This window comes from Octopus sinensis, linkage group LG24, assembly GCF_006345805.1.
Source record: "Octopus sinensis linkage group LG24, ASM634580v1, whole genome shotgun sequence".
NCBI lineage: Eukaryota > Metazoa > Mollusca > Cephalopoda > Octopoda > Octopodidae > Octopus > Octopus sinensis.
The window spans coordinates 27654093-27677622 of record NC_043020.1 but is presented as its reverse complement, the minus strand read 5'-3'; the positions used below and the strand labels follow the sequence as shown (position 1 = coordinate 27677622).

The following is a 23530-nucleotide window of genomic DNA, read 5'->3' as shown; positions in this document are numbered from 1 at the left end:
GATGAAAGGCAAAGTCGACCTTGGCGGAGTTTGAACTCAGAACGTAGCTGCAGACGAAATACCTATTTCTTTACTACCCACAAGGGGCTAAGCACAGAGAGGACAAACAAGGACAGACAAACGGATTAAGTCGATTACATTGACTCCAGTGCGTAACTGGTACTTAATTTATCGACCCCGAAAGGATGAAAGGCAAAGTCGACCTCAGCGGAATTTGAACTCAGAACGTAGCCGCAGATGGAGTACTTAATTGTGATCATGGCTTGGTGTTAGCTTCTTCCATGGGTATGAGTAAGTATTTCACTTATTTCTTTTACCGCATTTATCACTGATGAAGGGAAGGTTCTTATGAACTAACTCTGAAATCGGTCCGATATGGTAATAACGGGAGTTTTTAGAAATTTCTATCGGCTGGCTTCGAAATGTGTGCCTGTTAGTGATAAATTACATGATTATTGACGTTGTCTATTTTCGGCATATTTTGGCATTAGAATTTTTTTCATTTGCCCTTACTTATAAATTGTTTATAAATTTAACCTTTAAAGATATTTTTTAACATGCTGGCCATTGATAGAATTGGTTTTCGAAAAACTTTTATTCTACATTTTATATATAGTTAATCCAAACATGAAAACACAAAGAGAAAACACAACAACGCGAGGACATGGAACAAGTATAGTGTTATTGGACGATCAGGAAAGGAAAGAAAGAAGGAGGACTTAACGTTTCGAGCGGAGCTCTTCGTCAGAAACATAGGAAAAGGAAAGATCCAAGGAAGGGAAGACGGAAAAAAAAATCGCCAACGGCACACACGCGGTCACACACACACACACACACGCACACACACGCACACACACGCATATATTAGAAGAAATAAGGTACTCAGAAATCTGGATGGTTTTATATATAGAGATTTTTATTAATATGTCACATGTTTTTACAAATCATATATTAGCGCTTGCATCCACTCTAGTGGAATCTTCAGATGAATTTTTCAGGGGATTTTTCTCTTTTTTTTAGTATTATTGAGTGTGTAGGGGTGGAGAGTGATATAGGATAGTAAGAGAGGATGAGGAACGGGGAGAAAGTGAGAGAGAGTGTGTGCCTCTCTGTGTGTGTGCCTTTGTATCTGAAAGGAGTGTCAATGGAAAAAAGAAGGAAAGGAAGGAGGAAGAGAGAAGGAAGAAAAATGTGTTTACTTCTATACAGCTGGTCAGTTCTTTCAATAGAAAGTGGTTCTTGTCTTTTAAATATGGTAAAATCAGGTGGCTACTCCAAGGGGTTCTTGTTTTTTAAAAAAATTGTCTGGATTTCGTTTCAGAGAGAGTGTGTATGTCTTGTTTTGTTTGTGTGTGTGTTGTGTGCGTGTCTGTGTATCTGAAGGGAGTGTCAATTGAAAAGAGAAGGAAAGAAAGAAGGGAGAGAGGAAGAAGAAAAAATTGTGTTGCCATCTATACAGGAAGAATTAATGCTGGCAGAGTATCTTGGATATCGAGATATCAGCATGATTAACAATGAAAACCACAGCATAGAATGTTAAGCTGATTCCAGTGATAAAGAAACGAATTCCGGCCAGAATAGATTGGAAGCAATTAAGCAATCCGATTGCGATCATCAGAGACGCTGAACCAACATAAGAAACTCATTGGAAAAGAAGAACACGAACAGAACGCGTTGTAAAAATAATTCTTTGAACGGGAAATGCCTGTGGCTTTGACACAAGATGACACAGTAATGATTTGTTCAATAAATGCAGCAGAAAACATTAAACCATTTCTGTGTATGTGTGTGTGTGTGTGTGTGTGTGTTGTGTGTGTGTGTGTGTGTGTGTGTGTCTGTGTCTGTGTGTCTGTGTGTCTGTGTGTCTGTGTGTGTGTGTGTGTGTTGTGTGTGTGTGTGTGTGTGTGTGTGTGTGTCTGTGTGTGGTGTGTGTGTGTCTGTGTGTGTGTGTGTGTGTGTGCGTGTGTGTGTGTGTGTGTGGTGTGTGTGTGTGTGTGTGTGTGTGTGTGTGTGTGTGTGTGTGTGTGTGTGTGTGTGTGTCTGTGTGTGTGTGTGTGTGTGTGCGTGTGTGTGTGTGTGTGCGTGTGTGTGTGTGTGTGTGTGTGTGTGTGTGCGTGCATCGTTTTTGGAAACATTGTGTCTCGCGGTACATAACGAAACAGCATGAAAACATTGGGCTGAAAAAACTGTTTTTGGATTGGATATGTTGAGGGCACCCTTCGACTTTTCTATTCAAAAGGGGGGTTTTTTCCGACCCACTATTTACGTGCTATAATTTTGTAGCTTTCTGTGATGTGCTTCGATGGCCACTGTTTCAACGGAGAATTATTTCACATTCCCACGAAAGTTTATTTTTTACAACGGGAATGATGTATATATGTCCGTGTTTGTACGTGTGTATACCTCTGTGTTTGCATATATATATATATATATATATATATATATATATGTATATATGTGTGTGTATGTGTGTGTGTGTGTGCGTGCGCGAGTTTTATCCTTGTTTTACCTCATTTAAATATATAGATTCTTCCTCATTCGAAGAATTTTTAATCGATTTTTCATCAGATTTAGCCCAATCTTGTACATCCCCTCTCGCGAATATCGCATAGATTATTGTCCCACACACAGAAAATATGGCACACAATGATAATACTACTTGCCATTCTTGCTGTGTTCCATTTGGTGTCAGTGCTTTTGTAGTTAAAGGAACCACAAAGCCAGGTAACGATGCGAAAGTATTTGTAATTCCGTACAATATACCAGCGTATATAGGAGCAATGTCAACATGATTTACACTCAGGCCTGCATAATAGAATGTTAAGCTGGTTCCAGTAATAAAGAAAAGAATTCCGGCCAATGTCGTGTGATTGCAATTAAGGAACCCGATTACGGTAATCAGAGACGCTGAACCAATGTAAGAAACTGACTGGAAAAGAACTCGAACGGATCGTGTTGAAAGATAATTGTTTGAACGCAAGAAGTCTGCGAATCTTCCACAAAATGGTATAGCAATTATTTGCCCAATAAACGGAGCTGAAGACATTAAACCGTTTGATTTCGTATCAATATTTAACGCTTCCTTCATATACAAAGGAAGAATCACTTGAAAAGAAATAACGGTCCAGTTAATTAGTGTATGCGCCATGATGATGGCCCAAACGGCTGTAGAAGACATGATGCTTTTCCAAGGCACGTTCTTCACTTTACTTTTACATTTTATTGTTTTGTTTAAATAGGAACGTTCTTTTTCGCTTATAGTTGGATGAACGTTTGGATTATCATAAACAACATAAATCCACACAAAGCTAAACACCAACGATAATCCACCAAATATATAAAATATAGAACCCCATCCATTATCAAAGCCATAAACGCAAAGGAAACCGGAAACTGACAGACCTACAATGCTACCTAATATCTGACCGGCAAATGAAATCCCTATCAAAGTACTACTTTCACTAGGTGGAGCCCATCGACCCCACAAAGACTGCACTGCAGGAAACATGGGCCCTGAAACCAGACCTGTAAGTGTCCTTAATACGAGAGTAAAATAACCACTTATTCGAGTTAGACTTGGGTGAAGAAGGGTCAGGAGAGAAGCTGAGAATATGGAAGCCCCCATAACTCTCTTTCCACCATATTTGTCAGCCAATACACCGCCAAGAAGGTTAGTAATTGTGTATCCATAAAAGTATCCAGCCAGCATGTTTGATTGCAGAATGTTGCTCCATTCGAACTCTCCTTCAAAATCCTCTCCATTTGATGTACGATTGTCTAAACGAGAACAGTGTTCGTTATTTCGAGTAAGGTTGACTTCATCAATTGTACGATTGGGTGTTTTTAACATGCAAACTAACGACATACTAAGGTCTACACGTAAAGTCTGCATGAGAAGCAAAGCGAAAAAGCTGACATAGCACAGCCGCCATCGACATGAACCATAATGGCTGATAAATTCGTTAAACTTCGACATTTTCTTTGACTTTTTTCTTTATGCTGGATTCGTGGATTTTCGAACTGTTTGTGACGTTCCGATATTCAAATTAAAATGAATAAAGTATTGTCTCTTCGTTTTGATGAATTTAGTGTTTCCGTCGGCAGCTTGTTGATCAATCTGGAATCGAAAATAACACATTAAGCACATCACTAAACCATATCGCTTTCTTCATGAGCAACGACGGAGTACTTTTTCTTTTATATGATGGACCAAAGGAAAATTCTAACTGGGTCCCGCCTGCAAGGTCACTCACTGTTTATCTGGATATGAGATCACATGTGGTTGTGATGCATGTGCCTGGCGCACCCTTATCAGACGAGTAATCATGATGGGTGTACTGGGCTTCGTATATTTGTACCCTAGTGTTACTTTGATGGCATACACTGCTCTCTCAGTCAATACTAGTAATAATAATAACAATCATAATAATAATAATGATAATAATAATAATAATAATGATAATAATGATAATAATAATAATAATAATAATAATAATCCTTTGTATTATAGGCACAATGCCTGAAATTTAGAGTGAGGGGTAAAGTCGATTACATCGACCCTAGTACTCCACTTGTACTTTAGTTATCGACCCAGAAAGGATGAAAGCAAAGTCGACCTCAGTAGAGTTTGAACTCAAGTTGGCAACGGACGAAATACCTCTAAGTATTTTGCCTGGCTAACCATTCTACCAGTTCGCCACCATGATTATGATGATAATAATAGTAATAATAAAAATGATGATAATAATAATAATAATAATAATAATAATAATAGTAGTAATAATAATAATAATAATAATAGTAGTAGTAATAATAATAATAATAGTAGTAATAATAATAATAATAATAATAGTAGTAGTAGTATAATAATAATAATATAGTAATAATAATAGTAGTAGTAATAATAATAATAATATATAATAATAATAATAATAAAAATAATAATAATAATAATATAGTAATAATAATAATAATAATAATAAAAATAATAATAATAATAATGATAATAATAATAATAATAATAATAATAATAATAATAATAATAATAATAATATAATAATAATAATAATAGTAATAATAATAGTAATAATAATAATGGTGATAACAACAAATAAATGCAACGACAACACAGCAACAACAACAATAATAATAGGAAGGGCTCAGCAAGGGTGACCTAAAAAGATATCGCTGCCCAGGACCAGGCATTGAACACCAACTCAGTGAAAAAGAATATAAACCACACAAGGGCAATGAACCTCTGCAGAATGTGTGGAAAGAGGGTCGAAAGCGTGACCCACATTGTCAATTTGTGAAAGTCCTACGGCAGAAAAAGTACAAGCACAGACACGACAAAGTAGCCCAAAACCTTCATTGTCTACTATGCCGGAAGTATCGATATGAGGTTCTGTCTGTCTGTGTGTGTGTCTTCTAGGATCTCGGGCATCCTCTATCCGATTGCGCTCAAATTCGATATGTAGATACCGACGGTATCAGGACGTGTATAAGTTTTGAAAAAAATACAAAAATGGATTCCAGGTTGGAATGCGATCGATAATGCCGTTTGTGTCCTGCTTTTCTTCCGTCAACCTGTACATAACTGCACATTCCATTTTTTGCTGTTTTTGTACTGCTTAAAGGCACGTTTCTTTCCTGCCAAGCTTGCTGTTTAAACCATGTTTGTGTTCTCCCTATTTGGAATCGATCCCTCAATGTAAGAATTGTGGCTTTGTTGCGAATGTGTCTTCGTTCTAACAGCGACATTTTCGTGTTTCACTATGAAAAAATGTCGGCAACTCTGCTTGACGCTAGGTATATCAGTCGCAATAGCTTTTCTATTTGTCTCTTTTAATTTGTTTCTTCCCTAATCTATTTTTCTTTGGCACTATTTTTGTTCCCTTAGCACCCTTTTTCAGACAACTTCACTGTCGATTATTCACAACCGACCCCACCGACAACCACTTAACTAGTCCGAAATAACACCGCCAGCCCGTCTCGCGATCCAGGCCGATTAAGGTGTGTCGGATATTGGTGCAATTCATGGGTTTAATTCATGGGTTTATTGATGCTCAACACATGTATATCTAGTGATCTGAGGTCGTTGAGTAAATGACCTTGCTTCAAATCCAACTTCAGATCTCGTATATTTATGCATCAAATTTTAAGAAAGACTATGTCAGTCGGAGAAGAGGAAAGAAGTTATCATGTTTTGGAGATGGGCAATTTTCTCGGCAAATGAACGCGATTCCTTCATAAGGATTCTCCAACAGGATTTGACTTTTTCCCTCATTTTTTTCTTTTTTCTCTTGTGATGTCCAATGTCAAAGGAATATTTTGTTCTGGGCATTTGTAGGTTTCTGTGTCTCTTTCTATCTTTGACTTGTTTCAGTAAACTGACTGCGGCCATGCCGAAGCACTGGTTTGAAGGGTTTTAGTCGAACAAATCAACACACCAGGACAAATTTTAATTTTAAACCTACTATCTATTTTATCGGTCTCTTTTGTCGAACCGTTAATGTTACGGTGACGTAAACAAACCAACACCGGTACACAAGCGGTAGTGGGTACAAAGACAAGCTCAAAAACTCACACATGCATATATATATATATATATATATATATATATATATATATATATATATATATGTATGTATGTATGTATGTATGTATGTATGTATATATAGTTAATCCAAACATGAAAACACAAAGAGAAAACACAACAACCGGAGGACGTGGAACAAATATAGTGTTATTGGACGCTCAGGAAAGGAAGGAAAGAAGGAGGATTTAATGTTTCGAGCGGAGCTCTTCGTCAGAAACATAGGAAAAGGAAAGATCAAAGGAACGGAAGATGGAGGAATAAAATCGCCAAAGTTACACACGCGGTCACACACACACACACACACACACACACACATACACACACACACACTTATATATATATATGTTTGTGTGTGTGTGTGTGTATATATATATTAGAAGAAATAAGGTACTCAGAAATCCGGATGGTTTTATATAGAGAGATTTTTTATTAATATGTCACATGCTTTTACAAATCATATATTAGCGCTTGCATCCACTCTAGTGGAATCTTCAGATTGAATTTTTTCAGGAGATTTGTCTCTTTTTATAGTATTATTGAGTGTGTAGGTGTGGAGAGAGATATAGGATAGTAAGAGAGGGTGATGAACGGAGAGAAAGTGAGAGAGATTGCGTGCCTGTGCGTGTGTGTGTGTGCGTGCATGTCTATGTATCTGAAAGGAGTGTCAATGGAAAAGAGAAGGAAAGAAAGAAGGGAGAGAGGAAGAAGAAAAAAATGTGTTTACATCTTTGCAGCTGGTCAGTTCTTTCAATAGAAAGTGATTCTTGTCCTTTAAATATGGTAATAATAATGATGATGATGATGAGGAGGAGGAGGATGATGATGATGATGATGATGATGATAATAATAATAATATAATAATAATAATAATAATAATAATAATAATGTATTTTATTGTTTATTAATATTTTTATTGTGTTTTATGTGGAATCTGTACATCCACGTGATTGGCTAAGTGATCAATATTAGTTAGTATAAATGAGCATGCGCAGAACAGTGTGAGAAGAGTGTCATATGCGCCAATTTCTAGAGGAGTTTTTTATGCTAATTGGACCGTGAAGGTGTTGTTATTGTGATTACTTGTTACATTCTGTTCCTTGATTGCTTATCAGGCTTTTGTTGAAAGTGTGTACTTTCCCGCTCCAGGAGAAAGATTTGAACCTGTGTGATCATTTTTTTATGAACTGTTAATTTCGAAAAATTATTTGTTGCATTTTTTTCTCTTACGAAAAAAATATGTCGATTGAAATTATTAAAGAGCGAATGGCTAAGTCAGAAAAAAATATGGAAAACAAAGTTAGGAACAAGGAAGAATAACCAAACGTCTTGGTAGAGTAATATATATGGTGAAAGGGAAGACGTGTGAGCATAAGAGACATGTAAGTCAAATAAAAAAGAGATACACAGAAGGACGAAAAAGGCAGCAAGAGCTTATTGAAATGTTATATGATATATTTGATATTCCGGCGCCGCAGGAAATGATTGAACCAGTGCGCATGTCAACTAGAAAGAGAAAGCGGACGGAGATGTTAGAGATTGTTTATAAACGAAAAAATATGCCGATTTCTCCCCGTGGGAGTAATAAAAAAATTAAGAAAATAAAGCGAAAGCCAATCTCAAAGGGAAGAGGTGTTGTATGGGAAATGTGTACACACTCGTGATTGGCTAAGTAAACTGTACTGGTTAGTATAAATAAGCATGCGCATAAAAGTTTGAGAAGAGTGTCATATGTGCAGTCATAGTGTACAGGTCATAGGAATTATTCAATGGAGACATCGTGGAGTGCTGGTTGAAGATACACAGTTGGAGAGTAATAAGAGAACATCAGGAACGGTTGATAACAGTTCAGATATAACAGTACGGCGGGAAGTCGTACGGCATATCTTCATTTTCCAAGAGAAAAGCTTTTAGGAACATGGGTGACATCTAGCGTCTACAATAATTTTTGCGACTAGATAACACACTAAACCGTTTCACAATCTCCGTCAATTGCTCTTCTCTCTTTCAAATTCAGAGATTCTCTTTCATTTATAGAACTATCTTCGTACTTGGCCCAATCTTGAATTTCCCCTTTCGCCATAATCGCATATACTATTGCCCCTAACACAGAAAACCCTGCACATAAAGCTAACACAATTTGCCATTCTTTTTGCGTTCCATTCGGTGTAAGTATTCTAGCTGTTATTGGAGCCACAAATCCTGGTAGGGAACTAAATGTATTCGTAATACCATACAATACACCAGCGTATTTCGGAGCAATGTCAACGTGGTTCACATTAAAACCGCCTATATAGAGAGACCAGATGACACCAGAAAAAAGAAAGAGAAAACCAGCCAATGGGACTTGGTCACATTTCAGAAAACCTACAGAAATGAATAGAATCGCCGAGAAAACGAAACACACAGTTTGGAAAAGCACTCGGATCGAACGAGTTGACAGACAGTCTTTTGAGCGTATAAAATCTGCAAGTCTTCCGAACAAGGGCATGGAAATGGCTTGCCCTATCCAAGGAGCAGATGACATTAAACCATTTGATTCTGTTTCGACGTTCAAGGCTTCTTTCATGTAGAGTGGTAGTAATAAGGTAAGGGTAAGATCAGTCCAGTTATAGCAAGTGTGGGCAACAACGATGGCCCAAACAGCAGAAGAACTCCATATGTTTTTCCAGGGTATGTTTTTAACTCTACTTTTACACCTTACAGTTTTATTCAAGTACGCGCTTTCTTCTTGACCAAGAGACGGATGGAGCTCTGGACGATCATAGACAAAATAGAACCAAGCAGAACTGAACAACAGTGACATTCCCCCAAATATATAAAATATAGAACCCCACCCATTGTCAAATCCATACACACAGAGGAAACCCGATATAGAATAACATACAATACTACCTATGAGTTGACCAGAAAATACAAGACCAAGCAATGCGCTATCTTCAAAAGGTGGAGCCCAGCGACCAAATAAAGATTGCACCGATGGAAACATCGGGCCAGATACTAACCCAGTTAATATCCTTAAGGCAAGTAACCACTTATTCGAGATAAACTCGGGTAGAGCAAAGTCAGAGCCGATGCTGAAACGAGAGAAAAGCCTAGAATATTTTTAGCGCCATATTTGTCTGCTAAAATGCCTCCAAGAATATTTGTTAGAGTGTAACCGTAGTAATAACCGGCTAATACATTCGCTTGAAGATTGTTGCTCCAGGTGATCTCTCCATTGTATGTTTCGTGTGAGGACTGATTGTGAGTATCAAGGCCAGAACACTGTTGGGTACTCTGAGTGCTGTTGGCGTCGTTAGCCGTGCGATTTGGTGTCTTCAACATACAAACAAAGGCCATACTTAAATCGACCCTCATCGTCTGCAGGAGAAATATCGCAATCGAACATATATAACATAACTTCCATCGGTATGAACAGTATCGACCGAAACAGCTGCTAAACTTCGCCATTGTTGACTGATATTCAGATAACCTCTAATTCTTACTCTCCTTTGATTTTCGTTAATCAAATGCGAAATTGGAAGTTTTTCTTTTTTACTTTATATGAGTGTGTATGTGTAGATATTTGTTCCTGTTTGTGTGGGTGGGTGAGGTGGGGATAAGTGTATTGTACAGGTTGTATTTCTTGAAGTGTATCTAAATCAATACTTGTTTGTGTGATATATTCGAAATTGTTTTAGTTCACATAAACCAGAGCCAAACTATCAGAAAGCATTCAGTTCCTCTCATACCATATTTCTGTTAAAATAAACTGTCTTTCTCTCAAAGGATTTTAAAAATTACAAAGAATTTCATAAAATATTTCATATAAAAAGAATTTCATATAAAACCAATGTCTGAACCATAATTTCACCTGAAATTTTGATGGAATCTTAATTAAATTCAAATTACTTTAAAATATAGTAAAATGAGTAGGCGCGGGCGCTTCGGTATCAGAGGGATTAAGCAAATATTTGTGAGATACTAGCCGTGTATATATACAAGTATCTGTGGGGAAATATATGTCATGGTAGAAGGCCGTAAGAACTTCTTTATTATCTTCCCTAGACCATTTTTCATTCTTTTTCTTTTGGTTATTTGATGACGGGCATGGATGGCCATCAGTTGGTATATTCCGGTTGTGAGATACTTGTGAGATACTAACTGTGTATATGTACAGTATTTATAATTATGAGCGCAAACATCGATTGGGTTTTATTTCATATGCCCAACTTTGATTATTGTGGCTCTTATCAATCAGAGTCAAGATGTCTCTTACACTTCAGTATTTGTCTCTTTCTATGTATATGTGTGTCTGTGAGTACATATGAACGGGTAAAGTTTTTTGTATATGTATATTTATCTTACTATATTTCCATTTTTATCGATATTCTCGTGTTTGGTGCCTTATAATTCAGTTTTTCTTATGTATCCTGTACATTATGCTATCCTATAATACAGAGTCACCGGAAGTTGGTATGTTCCCTTCATCGTCTGTTTCCGTTAACCTGAACAGAGAGATAAAATGGAGAACTATAAAAACAGCGTACATGAAATCATTTCTCACCTTGATTATCATTTACCTCGTCTCTCTATGTGCTTATACTTGTCTATATATTTATTCCATTAATTTAATGATTGCAGTCGTCTGTCTCCACCCATGGCTGACCACCGCCTTCATGAATTTCTGCTGATCACATCGAAAACCAACTTCTTAGTTGAGTATAAAATGAATCTTATCGATCAGAAGTTTAGACAGTGTCACGTGACAACTAGCTGGTGCTGGCTGCTGGAGCCTACCATCGAGTATTTAGAGGGAAATTTGGCAGGATGGTCAGTCACCCGCTGACACTCGTTGATGCTGCATCAAAGAGGCCAGAGAACAGAAGAAAGATGGAGAAAGAAGAAATGCATCCAGCACCAGAGCTGAAGACACATCCGAAAGGGCGGGGGTCACCACGTCGAAAACGGCAGAGAAGTAGGGGCCGAAACCGGACGTGGTTCCTCCTGATGATGTCCTTAGCCACTGGATCCTAGAAAGGAGCTATTGAGGTAGCAAACCACGAACCTTGCTTGGAATTCCATCATTATGTCATTGGGGGGCGAGATTCGACTAACAAGTAAACATTTCTATATAGGTATGTGTATACACACAAACACACACACACATACACAGGTATATGCATGTATATTCATATATATATACATACATATATATACATATATATATACATACATATATACATGCATATATATACATATTTATATATACATATGCATATATATAGATATACATATGTATATATATACATATATATACACATATCATATATATACATAATATAAATATATGCATATATACATATATGTACATACCTACAACTATATGTATATATACATGCATATACTGGTACAGGACATCAAAGAAACGTAGAACACACTGAGAAACGAAAACATAAAAACAAAAACACGGAAACGAACTATTTTTCAAACAACGAAAAAATAGAGTACAAGACATACAACACAAGCGGCTCCATTTAGTTGAACAATGCAATCATTATATCAATTAAAATGCAATGCCATCTTCAGCTGCACAAATAAATAAATGGAATTTCAACAAGTAGGACACATTAATATAGTTTTTTCGTAGATATCTTAACACAGCAAGAAGATGGAAGAAATTCATGTTGTCGCTGTTGTAGCTAAGAATAGACTACAAATTCTAAGAATAGCATGGAGCATTGAGCATAGTGGGGTCGTAGGGTATATATCAATTATAAATATTATAAAGGAAGATTACATAGATTACATAGACATTACATGTACTTAATTAATTACTTATTAGGTGGTTTCTATAAAGACTGCTCAAGGCATTTCCATATGGAAGAACTAGAAAGATATACATACTATCTATTAATTTTAAGCCGTGAATCAGAAAAATGTGAAAATGCATACAGATACGCACACACATATATGTGCATATTTGCATATATACACATACACAAATATTTATACGCTTATATAGATATAGTATAAATATCTCGTATAGACTTGAGTAACTGAAAAATATCAATTTAAGAACAAGAAAAATAATAATTTGTAAGAGATAAGAGGTATGTAAGTAAGGGTATGAAGGTAAGAAAGCAAAATAATAAGAATTTATAGAAAATAATATTAAATCTATATAACCTACATATAAAGAGACGGGGATTTAAAATTAGAAACAGGGAAAAGATAAAGGTAATCCAAAAAGAGCGAGTAATAGGTATGGAAGTAGTGAAGGCAGTTAAAGCTTTTCATGCAGAAAAGATTTTATAAGTTATAATGTTGCCGGTTGTTATTGTATGCATGATTTTATAGTTTCTATGGGGTGTATGGTTTAGTCAAAAGGAGACTTATATGATCAGTAGGGTAGAACATCATAGAAAGGGAGATAGTGTAATCACCAAAATAGGATGAAGTTAGACTAGCAAGGCAGGAGTTATCATGGGATAGTATTATATATAGCACACCACATACCACAACATATAGCATGGTTATTGATACGTTTTTTCATATTTATCGAACATCCTATATATATAAAGTTACCAGCCTCAGTCACGATTGTACAGTTATAAACTACGTTTGGGATTAAACATCGACATAACACAGGACACTGGGATTTAACTCTACAGTTGCAGCCAGGAGCATTACTAGTATTAATATTATTGATATTCCTATCATTGTTATGGTAGTTAATTTCGCTAATGTCTTCATGACGAAATTCGAGGCACAGTTACTGAAGACATTCAAATCCCTTGATGGTCATGAACCTATACTCTGGTTACGGTTCATTGATGGCGTCTTATTTGTCTGGGAAACATCACAGGATAGTTTAATGAACTTCTTGCATTTCTGTGTCTGTTATGCTAAAAATTATAGATTTAAGTCCAACATAAAATTGACGTCTAGTTTTTTCAAAGACTAGCGTTGAATTTTTGGACACAAGTTTTCTGGAGGCAGAATAGTGACAGAGTTATTTTGCAAGGCCCAACATTTATCAATGTTTTCTCTTTCGTTCGAGTCTTTGTTTAATAATGTTACGGCTCCTAGTTTCACAGCCACGGGAATTCTTGCATTCTGATCCGAGCAGCAGCATATTTCCGCTGCCAAGATATCGCCCAACACTTGTAGAATACAAACGCAAAGCCCGTATGGCAGACCCTCCATATCAGCCCATCCATATCAGGCATCGTGCACAGCTAAAAATTGCTTTCTGTATCTCCGTGGTGTTATTACTCCACCTGTGTTGCCAAAAGTCGTGATGGATCGTTGAGATGGTCATTGATGTTCATCCTGCAATCCGGCCAGCCGTTCACTGAAGACCACCACCACGAATCTAGTTGGGGGTCGAGTAATACAAACCGATCACGATCCATCAAAGACCGGATTGCGGCTTGGTTATCACTTCATGCACCTCAAGACGTTTACAATACCAGTGATTGTAGCAGCACTAAGAATCATAAAAACTAGAAACTGGAAATTATTTGAGAATGATCCCTGGTTTACCATCCGTGAAAGAAGTGCAAAAGATTGCATTAACTGGTACATCACACGTACTGAAAAGAGCTTTGTCGATATGACAACGATTTCCACTCACATTTTTTTCACATCTTTTTTATTTCATTTCATTTTGAAAATAAGCATTCTGGTGTGTTTAGTTTAATGGCTTATCAATGTATACAGCGAGTTTCTTCCCTAGGAGTCAAAAAGACACACGGCAAGAAGCAAAAACAGTATTGAAACAAATGAAACTAATAATAATAATAATAATAATAATAATAATAATAATAATAATAATAATAACATATTTCATTGGTTATTCATGTTTTTATTGATTTTCCAAGCTTCCACAATAATCTTTGCGACTAGATAACACACTAAACCGTTTCACAATCTCCGTCAATTGCTCTTCCCTCTTTTAACTTCAGAGATTCTCTTTCATTTATAGAACTATCTTCGTACTTGGCCCAATCTTGAATTTCCCCTTTCGCCATAATCGCATATACTATTGCCCCTAACACAGAAAACCCTGCACATAAAGCTAACACAATTTGCCATTCTTTTTGCGTTCCATTCGGTGTAAGTATTCTAGCTGTTATTGGAGCCACAAATCCTGGTAGGGAACTAAATGTATTCGTAATACCATACAATACACCAGCGTATTTCGGAGCAATGTCAACGTGGTTCACATTAAAACCGCCTATATAGAGAGACCAGATGACACCAGAAAAAAGAAAGAGAAAACCAGCCAATGGGACTTGGTCACATTTCAGAAAACCTACAGAAATGAATAGAATCGCCGAGAAAACGAAACACACAGTTTGGAAAAGCACTCGGATCGAACGGGTTGACAGACAGTTCTTTGAGCGTATAAAATCTGCAAGTCTTCCGAACAAGGGCAAGGAAATGGCTTGCCCTATCCAAGGAGCAGATGACATTAAACCATTTGATTCTGTTTCGACGTTTAAGGCTTCTTTCATGTAGAGTGGTAGTAATAAGGTAAGGGTAAGATCAGTCCAGTTATAGCAAGTGTGGGCAACAACGATGGCCCAAACAGCAGACGAACTCCAAATGTTTTTCCAGGGTATGTTTTTAACTCTACTTTTACACCTTACAGTTTTATTCAAGTACGAGCGTTCTTCTTGACCAAGAGACGGATGGAGCTCTGGACGATCGTAAACAAAATAGAACCAAGCAGAACTGAACAACAGTGACATTCCCCCAAATATATAAAATATAGAACCCCACCCGTTGTCAAATCCATACACACAGAGGAAACCCGATATAGAATAACATACAATACTACCTATGAGTTGACCAGAACATACAAGACCAATCAATGTGCTACTTTCAAGAGGTGGAGCCCACCGACCAAATAAAGATTGCACCGTTGGAAACATCGGGCCAGATACTAACCCAGTTAATATCCTTAAGACAAGTGTAAAGTAACCACTTATTCGAGATAAACTCGGGTAGAGCAAAGTCAGAGCCGATGCTGAAACGAGAGAAAAGCCTAGAATATTTTTAGCGCCATATTTATCTGCTAAAATGCCTCCAAGAATATTTGTTAGAATGTAACCGTAGTAATAACCGGCTAATACATTCGCTTGAAGATTGTTGCTCCAGGTGATATCTCCATTGTATGTTTCGTGTGAGGACTGATTGTGAGTATCAAGGCCAGAACACTGTTGGGTACTCTGAGTGTTGTTGGCGTCGTTAGCCGTGCGATTTGGTGTCTTCAACATACAAACAAAGGCCATACTTAAATCGACCCTCATCGTCTGCAGGAGAAATATCGCAATCGAACATATATAGCATAACTTCCATCGGTATGAACAATATCGACCGAAACAGCTGCTAAACTTCGCCATTGTTGACTGATATTCAGATAACCTCTAATTCTTACTCTCCTTTGATTTTCGTTAATCAAATGCGAAATTGGAACTGTTTTTCTTCTTTTCTTTATATGAGTGTGTATGCGTAGATATTTGTTCCTGTTTGTGTGTGTGTGGGGGGGGAGTTTTTTCTTTGTTTCTGTATATTTATCTATCTTAGTATAAATATATTTCAGTTTTTATTGATATTCTCATGTTTGGCGCCTGTATGTTAGAAGCTGCTTTCAGGTTTTCACATGCATCCTTTACATTGCGATATCCTATAATACAGAGTCACCGGAAGTTGGTGTGTTCCTTTCATCGTCTGTTTCCGTTAACCTGAACAGAGAGATAAAACGTAGAGCTATAAAAACAGCGTACATGAAATCATTTCTCATCTTCGTTATCATATACATCGTCTCTCTATGTGCTTATAATCTTTATATATAAAAGTGACGTTGTGTGTCTGTCTCCTACGATTTAGATTCCTAACTACTCCCACATTTTGCGGTGCAGTGTAACCAAAAGCGGGTATCTTATAGTCGTGATTCATATCGAGCCCTTCTGGGTATTAGCGTGCGTCTACGATGAGTCTACGATTAAAAAAAAAATTACCATCATTTTTTTCCACTTTAATGCATTTTTTTCGCTATTATATAAAGGAAGTAACTCTCTAAAAATGTCTACGATGAGTCAACGATTAAAAAAAAATTTACCATCATTTTTTTTCCATTTTAATGCATTTTTTCGCTATTATATAAGGGAAGTAACTGTCTAAAAATGTCTACGATGAGTCTACGATTTAAAAAAAAATTACCATCATTTTTTCCATTTTAATGCATTTTTTTCGCTATTATATAAGGGAAGTAACTCTCTAAAAATGTCTACGATGAGTCAACGATTTAAAAACATTTACCATCATCTTTTTTTCCATTTTTAATGCATTTTTTGCTATTTTTTGGCTATAACTCTCTAAAAATGCTTATATAGTTATTTCCCTTACAAACCCGAGCAACGCCGGGCGATACTGCTAGTTGTTTATATATCTATTTCATAAGTTTACTGGTTTTATTAAACTTTTTAATTTTTAGTGACAGCGAAGGAGCTGAGAGACACACGCGAAGAAGCTGGACTACTATTGTGGGTTCAGAAACATTCGATATTGTTGTTTATGTTTCGAGTTGTGTTTTGGACTTTGATGTTGAATGTAAAAGAAAGACGACTCTGTGACGTAATCTGTTTAAGAAAAAAAAGAAACTGTAAAAAGAAGGAATCTTTGAGAACGAACTCTCTGTGTAAGAAAAGAAAATTAGGAAAAGAGAAAGACTATTTGATTCTGTATTGTGTGGCATGTCAACCAATTGATTGTTTTGAAAAGTCGGACGTTGTCATTTTGCTAAATGACATTGATTGTTTTGATTGTTTTTAACTCTGTATTACGTTTGATTGATTTTGTAAAGTTAGAAATTGTTAAATGTCTGTTAACCTTGTTTTTTAAATGTATTTGAAATGTTTCAATTGATGTTGTGAATTATATAAATTGTTGTTAAATGTAAGCAACCGCCTCCGCTGTCTCTCTCCTTTGTTGTTGTTGTTGTTGTTGTTGTTTTCGGTTACTGGCTTGCGTTCGCTGTCTACTTCCGCTTTCTGTGGTGGATTTCCGTTTGACTGAGCGTAGTCGTCGTCGCCGACTTAGGGTCCTGAGTTGAGTTGAGCGACGGTCGTAACGATATAAATATATGTATATATATATGTGTATATATATATATATATATATATATATTATATATATATATATATATATATATATATATATATAAATATATAAATATATACGTGTGTATGTATATTTGTGCGCATGTGTGTGTATATTTGCGCGCGTGTGTGTCTATGTGTCTATGTGCGTGTGTGTCTATGGATTTTCAGAAAGAAACATTGACCAGCTAATTCGTACATTACAAGTGCAATCTGTGAGTGGAACAGTAAAACTATGCAAGATTTTTCTCAAGTTCCAAATGTGAATTTGCCTGTGTTAGCTACATCACAAGGATGGAGCCTTGTATCTTGGTTGGAAACCGACTCCCTCTTCAGTGGAGGATTTGTAATAATTAAAAAAAATAGAAGAAACATACAAAAATGCATAACGAACACGAAGCGAAAGGTCGCGTATTTGGTGCCAGAGACAATTTATCGAACATACGATGAATACTATCTCCAGTTTTGGAGCCACAACTATCAGCCTTGTTAAATAACTGGTTAATTCTCAGGGGAATTAACTGAGGGAACCTTTTATTCCCGATCGTAGTGATTTTCCACTGAAACCTGAAATTAGCATGCAGAGAGTTTACATGCATGAAACTGATAACATCATAAGACTTAGAAGGCAGCTCCTTGAGCAACGTCCTTTGTCTGATAACCTAGAATACATGCCCAAAGAAGTCTCACGACTCTACCGCAATGTATCATCAGATGATGGGATGAGCCTGTATGAGCAGAAGACTATTCATGGATATATCAGTAGAAAGTCCCGTGATGATAGTAGCATCGATCATCAAGGCAGTTTATCATGAATGAGTAGCCGGATTACTACCTCCTGTAAAACTTTCCAGAAGTTTATCATTTGAATATATATATGAGCATGTCTAGATATGCAACTATATGCATGAGAATGCATACATAAAGCATACAAATCTGCACATGCGTACATACATACATACATACATTCATACATACATACATACATACATTCATACATACATACATACATACATACATACATACATACATACATACATACATACATACGTACATACATACATACATACATACATACATACATACATACATACATGCATACATACATACATACACACATACATACATATATACATGCATACATACATACATACATACTCAAAGACTACAGATCCAATCCATCACTGGAACTGTAAAAATCTGTAAAACTTTCCAAAAGTTTATAATTTAAGTATATATGAACATGTCTAGATGTGCAACTATATGCATGCGAAGACATACTTAAAGCAAAACATACAAATATGCACGTATAAATACAAACATACATACATACAAAAATACCCTGTTGTTGATGTTGAAATTCCAATGAAGGAGCCTTGGATCTAAATTAGAAACCGGCTCTTTCTCTACTGGCTAGAAATCTTGAAATAAAGCTGAATAATGACATGCATACATACATCCGTAACTAAGCGACAATCAGGAGAAGCTGCTACATTCAAGCAGATAAAAGATCGGCTAACACGAACTTTACAGATGCAATCTGTAAGCGAAACAATAGAAATATGCAAGACTTACATCAGTATATTTGATGTGTATCTGTTATCGCTGTTTATCGCTGTTTATCGCGGTTATCCAAACTCCAGAGAGCCAGCATTTTTTTCTTCGTAAGAAACCGGCTCCTTTCTTTTAGAAAGAATACTAAAAGATAAAAATAATACATACATACATATGTAGGGTGGGGACAAGGAGCAAACATCATACACAACGGTCGGGAAAAGTCCCTTGGCTGATGAGAATGTTCTGTAAAAAAATTGGAGGAAAGGTGAACATCTATAAAAACTTTGTAAAATATTTACAGGTTTTATATCGAATTGGTAGATTTTTTCTTTAGTACCTTGCATAGTCTAGTACCCTTTGAAGCAAGGCACTGGACTAAGTTATAAGAAATTTGGATGGAAGCTGAGAAATGCTGGAGTATCCAAGAAAGAAGAGAACAAACTAATTTGTATTCGCCAAATACAATTGAGTAGATGAAGAGTAAAAATTTCAAAACATTCCAGGGATTCTCCATTTGTGGTTCCTGGGCTAAAAGTATATGTTATCACATATATATAGAGAATACGTAGAGACAGATTTATATATATATATATATATATATATATATATATATATATACGCGCGCACACACGTAGACACGAACGCACACAGACACGCGCATGCGCGCGCCCACACGCACCCACACTCACACATACAGACACACACACAAACAGCAATGAAGTGTACGCAAATTGCGCACTAAAGTAACATGTATGTCGACTGCATGGGCGGAAGTTTATCCACACACACATACACTCACATACATGCGTATACGCACACACAAAAACCAATAGACTTCTCTTACAGACTCCAAACTTTGGTCATTTTGTTATGTGACCAGCTTTGAATTCTTCAAGAAGAAAAAACCCAAATTATTCTGAAAGAAAAACATACATACATACATAAATGAATAAATACATGCATACAAATACATATATAGACACATCCATAAATACATTTAACATATACATATGCATGTGTATACACACACACATATACAAATACGTCTATATAAATACACACAAACATTTGATTTTTTATAAGCGTCGAAATGTGTATTGTACGACCCAAAAAAAGATGCTTTTTAAAGCAGAATTAGAACAGTTGTTCTAACGGCACTTGTGCGTTCGAAAAAATAGCATCTTATTTGTATTTTACAATATATGTATATTTCCAATGAGTTTCTGGCAATTAATTTAAAAAACAAATCTCCATAAAATATAATCTATTTTTCTAGATCTCCACTGCCTCATCTTCAGGCTCAAGAGATATCAGGTTTTTTTTTTTTTTTTTTTTTGTGTCGTTTAGCAGTATGAGACACAAGTGATATCGATTAACGACAGACTACTACGTCCCTGAGAAGGTTGTGGGGGTAGAGTTCTCTTTCTTGGTCTACCACTGGGTCTCCTACTGGTTGGCTGGGTTTGAAGTATCCGTCATGCGAGTCTTTCCGGCGACAATTTAACAGAGGGGGGTCCTAGATTTTATTCTTTTTGGTGTTGCCCAAAAGTTTCGAAAACAAATACTATATAATGTGGGAATCGGAATTCGTAACAAATGGACCCATGTTTATGTCTTCTAACTTTGTTGTAGCAGACTAGATGCAAATGAAAGGGTGAAACTGATGGAAATAAATCTTGGTCCCGATTTTTTAAATGTCGGCTCGGCTAGAAAGGGTGTCGCCAGGGCAACTGAGGTAACACTTCTGCATTCGCCAATGATCTAATTACATGACAGATGTGCCGGTTCCGTGACCACTCAATTGTGGAAAAGTTTCTACTCGACCTGGCCAAATTCTCTGATCACCAAGCGACACATCCTGTCCAATGACATTACTTCAGTGACTCTTCGCAGAAACGCCATTCCGGTTGTTCGTATTCGCAATCGTACCTGTTCGGTCAGCACCCCACATTAATGACCAGGTGTGTGGTATGAACGCAGATGTACGAAGAAACGCGCATTAAAGAAATGGACAAAAACGACAGACAGCATTGGCAAGCGGACACGCAGTAGTAGTAGTAGTAGTAGCAGCAGCTGCAATACTAGAGATGCGTCTTACCTGTAAACTTCTGACGAATCAAGCAATCCGTTGGCACCACCAATCACCAGACACCACAATGCAAACGTACATCCAGTTGGCTGTATCGTTGTTGTTGTTGTTGTTGAGTGTCAAAAAGGCTAAGATTCCTGGTTCTTGACACCTGGCTGCTAACGTCCGGCAGGAATGTTCTCAGGTAACGACGTGGAAGATAACGACTGACTGCAACAGATTAAATAGGTAACAACTTTTGAAAAAAATCTTTTTCCAATCTTAGATATTTGTATATTATACATATACATACATATATGTTTATATATATATATATATATATATATATATATATATATTATATATATATATATATATATATATATATAGTGTTTGTGTTTAGTTTAATGACCCATCAATGTATACAGTGAGTTTCTTTGCCCAACGAGTTGGGGGACAATTGGCAAGAAAGGAAAAAGGGAAACAAAATGAAAGGAGAAAAACTAATAATAATAATAATATAATAATAATAATAATAATAATAATAATAATAATAAAAAATTCTTTTTTTTAATTAAAAAAATTTTTTAATAATAATAATAATAACAATCCAGTGTGACTTCCTAATCGATACTTCGAGACCAGGTATTGTTGTGGTAGATAAAGGAAAAAAAAGGAGACCAAGATCATAGATATTGCAACACCTGGAGATGCACGCGCAAGTGGCAAAGAACTGGAAGAGATTGAAAAGTACAGACTACTAAAAGACGATCTTGCAAGAATGTGGACTATGAGGAGAGTGTCTGTCATTCCAGTATTCTCTCTTCTTTCTTCTGTTCCCTGGCCTCTTCGAGTGACAGCGGGTGACTGACCATCCAGCCAAATTCCCCTTAAAAACTCTTCGGTAGGCTCCAGCAGGCAGCACCAGCTAGTTATCACGTGACACTGTCTAAACTTCAACTGGCCAAAGGAGGAGAAGGGCGTGTAATCTTAAACCTGCCTTTCAGCAGTGTCGTGTTAGTTTCAGTTCTGGCAGCCAGAGCCGAGCAACTGTTTGGTGGTACAAACCTTCGAACCATTTTTAGTCTTCCCGCTTCAGCCATATATAGAAGATGGCTTTTTCGACTGCCTCCTGTATCCTCCTTATGACTTTTCTCAGCTCTGAGCTCGAAAATGCAAACCTTCGTTTGAATAACGTCGTCATTTTCCTTTCAACGAAACTCTAGTTTACTGGATAGATTCAACAAAAATGACAACATATATATACACACATATATACATATATATATATACATATATATATATACACACATATATATATATATATATATATGTATGTATATATATATGTGTGATGTGTGTGTAGGTAGGTAGGTAAGTAAGTAGGTATGTAGGTAGGTAGGTAGGTAGGTAGGTAGTAGGTAGGTAGGTAGGCAGGCAGATGGGTGGGTAATATTGTCACCATAGTATCTAACAAGTTTTGATTAAAACGCGTTAATTTCATGTGCAAGTCTGTCAACATACCGCTTCACAGCTTCAAAAGATCTTTCATTATGTAACAATATAGAGATAATTTTTTTGTTTGTATGTAGGTTGTATGTATGAGTCCATGCATTCCTTTGCGTGTGTGTGTGTTTGTGCATTCCTTGTGTGTGTGTTTATTCCTCTGTGTGTGTCTGTGTGTTTCTGATTGTCTTTCAACATAGATATGACGCAACACAGCACAGCTTAAAAAAAAAAGACATTCAGTATATTATAATACAGATAGTTTTTTTCTTTTTTTTTACCTTAAATTTCGATATAATTGTGATCTACACCATCATTTAGTCGATTATATCGACCCCAGTGCGTAACTGATACTTATTTAATCGACCCCGAAAGGATGAAAGGCAAAGTCGACCTCGGCGATATTTGAACTCAGAACGTAGCGGCTGACGAAATACCTATTTCTTTACTACCCACGAAGGGGCTAAACACAGAGAGGACAAACAAGGACAGACAAACGGATTAAGTCTATTACATCAACCCCAGTGCGTAACTGGTACTTATTTAATCGACCCCGAAAGGATGAAAGGATGAAAGTCGACCTCGGCAGAATTTGAACTCAGAACATAACGGCAGACGAAATACCTATTTCTTTACTACCCTTTACTTATC

General features: G+C 36.5%; 2 protein-coding genes across 8 annotated transcripts in view; both read right to left on the bottom strand.

Annotated features, from left to right (window-relative positions):
• LOC115223772 (uncharacterized transporter slc-17.2-like) overlaps positions 1–23530 on the bottom strand; it is a 45935-nt gene that overhangs the window by 21902 nt on the left and 503 nt on the right. For 4 of the 7 annotated variants that reach the window (XR_005003687.1, XM_036512904.1, XM_036512905.1 and 1 more), the window contains exon 2: positions 21404–21604. Coding sequence is in view for 3 of the 7 variants with exons in the window: in XM_036512903.1 (XP_036368796.1) it covers positions 14497–15990 (1494 nt within the window). In the remaining 4 variants the exon portion in view is untranslated. Of the gene's footprint in view, positions 1–14424; positions 16333–19323; positions 19549–21403; positions 21605–23530 lie in introns of those variants that run through there. The other 3 variants (XM_036512903.1, XM_036512902.1, XM_029794434.2) reach the window with 3 other exon arrangements.
• LOC115223840 (sialin-like) lies at positions 7488–9698 on the bottom strand (the record flags this gene model as incomplete). Its single annotated transcript, XM_036512864.1, has 1 exon — positions 7488–9698. A coding segment is annotated over one exon (1137 nt), but the record flags the coding sequence as incomplete, so codon positions are not given.